General features: G+C 51.2%; 1 protein-coding gene across 3 annotated transcripts in view; it reads left to right on the top strand.

Annotated features, from left to right (window-relative positions):
* The first annotated feature begins 483 nt into the window (after positions 1 to 483).
* Dcun1d4 (defective in cullin neddylation 1 domain containing 4) overlaps positions 484 to 6,000 on the top strand; it is a 68,917-nt gene continuing 63,400 nt past the window's right edge. The window contains exon 1 of one of the 3 annotated variants that reach the window (XM_028780801.1): positions 484 to 592. In XM_028780801.1, the coding sequence (XP_028636634.1) occupies positions 568 to 592 (25 nt within the window). In that variant the 5' untranslated portion in view covers positions 484 to 567. Of the gene's footprint in view, positions 593 to 3,904; positions 3,972 to 6,000 lie in introns of those variants that run through there. The other 2 variants (XM_028780803.1, XM_028780806.1) reach the window with 2 other exon arrangements.

Here is a 6,000-nt window from a genome sequence, read left to right as displayed (position 1 = left end):
CGCGGGCAGTAGCAGGATCAGGCCGACAGGCTTCCAGGGAACACCGGTCCCCGTGGCCCCGAGCTTGGCTCCAGGTCCCTTCGCCTGCTTTGTTTCGGATGCTTAACCCAGGTTCTTGGTTGGTCTCTCGGTTGGTCTCCCGCTCCAGGATCCGCCCGCTACAGGGCGGAGCTTCAGGGTCAAGGTGGACCCATTCCCCTGTCTCGCCCCTCCACGCGCTTTCGGACCCTTGAATGACTGACAGCCGTTGGGTCCAACCTGCGGCTCCGAATAGTGGCCTCTACCAGGGGCGGCCGGAGGCGAGGCGCCGGGACCAATCACGTTGCAGCCTAGGGGGCGGGGCCTCCGTGCCAGCTGCAGGCGGCTCAACCAGCACTCCTTCGGTCAAATGAGAGCCGAAGAGGGGCGGTCCTCCGGTTGGGGTCTAGCCAATGAGAAGGGCGGGATGGGCGGGCCAGAGTAGAAGCCGCCGGTCTTCTGTTGCGAGCTAAGGTTTAGGGAGTCGGTAGGGGGACCGCGAGTGGAGCGCGGGAGCCCGGGCGGCAGGCGGGTGTGAGCTGCCCGAAAATGCACTCGGATGCTGCAGCTGTCAGTGAGTAGCACAGAGCCGGCGGGCCGGCGCGGGCCTGCACATCCTGTCCGCTCCCGCGCTCCCTTCTCCACTTGTCCAGTTCCGACCGCGCTGGAGTTCCTGGCCCGGGAGCGGGCTGATCCCCTCCTGGAGTCCGAGGGCCGTGACGCTGCGGGCGGCTGGGGCGGGGGCAGGGGCGGCGGGGAGGGGGTGGGGACTGGCTGTCTTTCCGCGGTGGGGGGAGGGGGGACATATTCCGAAGGCCGGGGGCCGAGAGTCGGTGGTGCACGGAGGTGGAGACGGCGGCGGGAGCAGGCAGCTGGGGTCGGGGGTGGTACGAGCGGGCAGGGAGAGGGCCTACGGTCCGAATACGGGGTGAGGCTTGCGGGGCCCGAGCGGTGCGGTCTACCGGGGAAGGCGGGGGAGTGCGAGGGGAGCGGGGGCGGGGACAATGAGAAGGAGGGCTGGGGGCAGGGGCGGGAACAATGGGTGGGGAGATGGGGCAGCGGCGGGGCTGGTGAGGGGCTGGGGGGGCTGATGTAACGGTGGGGGGGGCACGGAGTGGGAGACACCGCGGTGGGATGGGAGAGTTGTGGAGTCTGGTGTGCGGGACGGCGGCCGGGAGTGGCGAGAGGGCTGGGTGGGGGGGCAGGTGTTGGGACGGGGTGGGGGTGTCCCTGGAGGAGTGGATGGCGGACAGGACTGCGGTGCAGTTTGGGGGCTGAGAACGGGGTCGGGGAGGGTGCTCGGAGTGAGTTAGGAGGAAGAGTAGGTGGGGAGGAGCGGGGACTGGGAGGGCTGTCAGCCTCGGGTTCGGTGCTCTCGGGGCGGGGTGGGGAGCGTTGGACTGTGCATTGGGGGAGGCGCTTCTTCCCTGGAGAGGCCGGGTCGAGTCTAAGAGAGGACCACCCTGAGCCTCGGGGTGCACTGAGGAGAGGGGGCGGGGCCGGGTACCCGGGAGGTGTCCCGAGGCTGGCAGTGGCCGCCGCGTTTGGCGAGCAGCGTGGGAGCGAGGTCAGCACGGGCTGGGGTTACAGCACCGGGAGGCCGCTATCTGCGAGCTGACCTGACCCGCAGGGGTCCTGGAGGCGGGGTGGAGGAATTAGCATAAGAGGGTGTCGGGGTCCCCGTCGGTCCGTAGGTTTGGCAGTGTGTGACGCAGTTCCCTAATTTCTGACCATCAGCTGTAGGGGCTGATGCGTCAGGACCTGTTACCCTGTACAGAGCGCCGCTTTGAAGGCATAGCAACGCGCTTTCGAGAAGCTACCTCCGCCCGAAGCACCGGGAGGGTGCTTTAGGGTTTTTCTTTAGGGTCTGGCTCTCCGAGCCGGTGTAAAGGGAAAGGCAGGCTCGCGGAATTCTGGGACTTGTAGTCCCAGCCACCCTGGGCCACAGTTGGATTGGGTGCACGTGGGTAACTGTGGAAACGAGTCCCAGAATGCAGCGCGCCCCTTGGAACCTCCCTGATTGACTAACTCGTGCTTTATGCCGCGGAGACCCAATGCGTTCTCTCCCAGGAGATGCCTGGGTTCCTTGGGACAGTGTTCACCGCAGAGGAAGAGCCCGGGCCAAGCCCTGGCCTTTCTTCGAGTTAGTTTTCCCCTGCATCTGGTAGCCTTGCGGAGTGAATGCTTAGTCTTGAACCATCCTGCACACATTGATTTTAAAACAACGTTTATCATGGAACATTTAGAGTTTATTCAGTGTATGGAAGTCTAGGGTGAAGTATACAGCCTTATATAAGTATGGAAACTAAGTAGAGGCACAGATATCCCTCGTGAAGAAAATACAGATAACAGCACTGGTATTTCTTGGGCTACTTGGTTTGCCCAAGAATTACGGGATTTTTTTCGGAAGCGAATCAAGAATGGCAGCTTAGTGGAACTTAGGGTTGAATTAGTCTCATGCCACAACCTGAAATGAAATCCTAAAGGTGAGCAAAGGGGAACTGTGATGTCTTGACTTTTATGTAAGTAAAGCAAATGAGACTGCTGTTTGCCCTTTGTATGCTGGAATGTAAAGTCCTTCCCTATTACAGGTCTTCCTGAGTTTGTGGACTTCCAGCCACCACATCCTTTGCCAATTCTCCTTAGTGATCACTCCCAAATCAAATGTAGGGGGCTATAAGATTTATTTTTGTGTGGCGTATCGGATACTATGAAACATCTATAATTGTAATGGTTATCAGATAGGTGTCTTAATAACCCAGTGGTAAACATCTTGAGGATGAGATGAGTTTTAAGATCTGGAAACCACTTGACACAGTTAAGACAGTACTGAATTTGTATATGTATCAGACAATGTTTTTTAAAAAATTTATTTTTACTATTTTAAGTATGATATATGTGAGTATGTGCACATGCGTATAGATGCCGTGGAGATCAGATGAAGGCTTGGGATCCCCTAGAACTGCAGTTACAGGCGGTTGTGAGCTACTCAGCTGAGTGCTGGGACTGAAACTCAGATCCTCTGCAAGAGCAGTGAGTACTCTTGAGTGCTGAGCCGTCTCTCTAGACCTTACAGGATGGCTTTTGAAATAAGATCTGAGAAACTTGTTAGAATATAATGATGTTTTAGGGAAACAATTTATATCTATCCTGCTTTGACTGATACCTGCATTAAAATCTCTAAGAACCGTCTTGTATATATTATGGACATTTTTCAGGAAAGTATTTAATCTAGGATTTGCTCTTGCCAAATGATAAGGGCAAAAAAATTGCATGAACTCTATAACTTCAAGATCTAAAGAAAACGTTAGTCTGCATTTCTTCTATTTTCATTCATTCTCACCACATTCTTAGGGACAAGTGCACTTTCTCACACAATCCTCCAGCTAGTCTGTAAGCCCCAAAGCCCTAGGTGCTATCAGTCTGTACTCTAGTGTTTTCGACCTTTGAGTTTTGGCTCTTGGCTAGGTCTTATATTTTCTTGTGGATTTAGCTATACATTTAAACAGCTATACATTAAAGTTTTGTTGAAGATTTTTGACTCTGTATTGGAAGGATTTTGGCGGGGAAGAGGGGGTAGTTGTATTAAGGTTCTCTAAGTATCAACTTACAGAATTAATCTGTCTATATGTGTGTGTATGTGAGTGTATGTATATATACATATAAATTCTAAATATGTACCTATGTGTGTGTATATATATATGTATACATACATACATACATACATGATTTTATTAGAATGACTTGCAGACTGTTGTCCAGCTAATCCAACAATGGCTGTCTGTGTATGGAAGGTCCAAGAATCCAGTAATTGTCAGTCCACCAGGCTGGATGCTTCAGCTGCTATACACTGGAATCCTGAGGAAGAAGTAGGCCAGTGAAGGATGGACTTGGTAGTGAGGCAAGAGCAAGTGGGCAGAGAACAAAAGCGTCCTTCTTCTATGTCCTTAAAGGTAGGCTTCCAGCAGAAGGCGTGGCCTAGATTAGAGGTGTGGCTTTCCACCTCAAAGGTCCAGATTAGAAGTGAATCTTTCCACTTCACACTAAGCAAAAATCACTCCCAGGCATGCCACTCCATTTTGGGTTTTAGTTAATTCCAGATGTAGTCAAGTTGACAACTGAGAATAACCATCTATAACTGCCAAAGATGAAAGCCTCTCTTCATATTGGGGATCTGTGTACAGTGACTTTCTTCTTTCTCCATTCTTGGCTCACAGAAGGCCCCTGCTAGATGCTTGATGATATTCCTCCCCTGGTAACTTCCTTCCTTCTTCCTGTTTTGATGTTTGCAGTATTCACATCTTAATCATCATCATGGTCATCCTTATAATTGTAGCTAATAATTAATAGCCAGTAATTTAGCTGACATAGCAGCAAAATGCAGTCTGTCAGTTAAGTACCAGGTACTTTATAGCCTGGTGACTTTGGTAAGTGTTCATTCCCAGGGACATTTAGAGGTTGTACCAAGGTACTTCAGTGTGTCAGAAATAGTTTGTGTATGTGGCCCTAGCTTTGTAGTTAGTCAAGGGAATAGAAAAGCAAAACTAGTTAGTTGATTTAGTTCCTTTGGTGAATGAAGCCGCCGCAGTGATTTTGTCACCCTTCTTGGAACCTTAGATGCTCCCCATCTTTCCTGTTTGCTAGTGGAAGGGAGAGGCTGTGTATGCAATACTCCTTATCTTGTTGCTGTGACCAAATAGCTGACCATAGCAACTTGAAGAAGAAAGGGTTTATTCTGGCTTACAATTTGAGGATGTATTCTGGCAGAGCAGAGAGGATGCACTCTGGGAGCAAGGGGCAAGAGTGGGAGGCAGCGTTACATTGTGTCAGTAGGAAGAAGACACTGGCCCTCTGCTGCTTTCTTTTTTGTAGTTAGCCTATGGGAAGGGGCTGCCCACACTCATGGTGTGCCTTCCTTCCTCTGTTAAACCCCCCTGAAAAGTGCCCTCATAGAGACCCACAGTGTGTCTTTTTCATGATTCCAAATCCAGGCAAGTTGACAAGATAAACCATCACAGGCTGCATCTTTTCTTGTCCCCTACAATTGTCCCCTCTGCCTGACTCATTACCACCATTTTGGGTATGAGGTAGTCTTTTTTATGATAACCAGTGATTCTGTGTGAGGCCTAGCCTGTGCTACATTGGTCTCTCAGTAGTTGAATGATCTTTGCTTTTAGCATTTCCTTCCCTACTCAAAACCTTGAGGGCTTCCAGGCTTCCTCAGAACAAGAACCTGGTGATATAGGGCGACTTCCGTCATTGGGGCCTGGCTTCTCTCCTTGGAAGGCTCTCTCATCCCTCCCTGTCCTCAGAGCATAGGACAATATCATCTCCCCAAGACCTGTTGCCAGTGACCTTCTTGCCCCAGAGGTTCTATAGTTTTTGCAGCCTCCAGGTACCAGCACTAGCTGGGCATCCATCATTCACGATGTGAACCTTTTGGGAACATTGCTTATTCAAACCGTAACGTAGTAGCGGTACGTAAACAGTATGTTTGGTATAGAGAGGTTAAATGCTGCAAGGTGTGTGCATGGGACTAGGAAAAGTCAGCTTGGGATGGAAGGTTAGATCTGTCACTAGGTCGGTTTGGAGATGGGATGGCAGCATTTAATTTTTCTTTTTCTGACTTATGGCCATATCCTGGTCCTGAGGCTTTATTTCTTCAGTTAGCAGTGCAGTGAGAGAGGAGCTGGGGAGAGGCCTTGGTGGTTAAGAGCACTGGCAGCTCTGGCAGAGAACCTAGGTTGGGTTCCCAGCATCTACACGATGGCTAACCATAGTCCGTAACTCCAGTTCCAGGGAATCTGATACCCTCTTTGGCTTCTGAGGGCATCGGTCATACACGTGCATAGACATCCATGCAGGTAAAATACGAAATGCACACAAACCCAGAAAACAGTACAATGAGATTGCTAGTGGGTTTTCACTTACTATGCTGAACACTGTGTAAGTTAGAGCTAACGTTGACACAGGCTAGGATGC

Source organism: Grammomys surdaster, unplaced genomic scaffold (assembly GCF_004785775.1).
Source record: "Grammomys surdaster isolate TR1022 unplaced genomic scaffold, NIH_TR_1.0 372, whole genome shotgun sequence".
NCBI classification, from domain to species: Eukaryota; Metazoa; Chordata; class Mammalia; order Rodentia; family Muridae; genus Grammomys; species Grammomys surdaster.
This window is presented reverse-complemented; position numbering and strand designations above follow the sequence as displayed.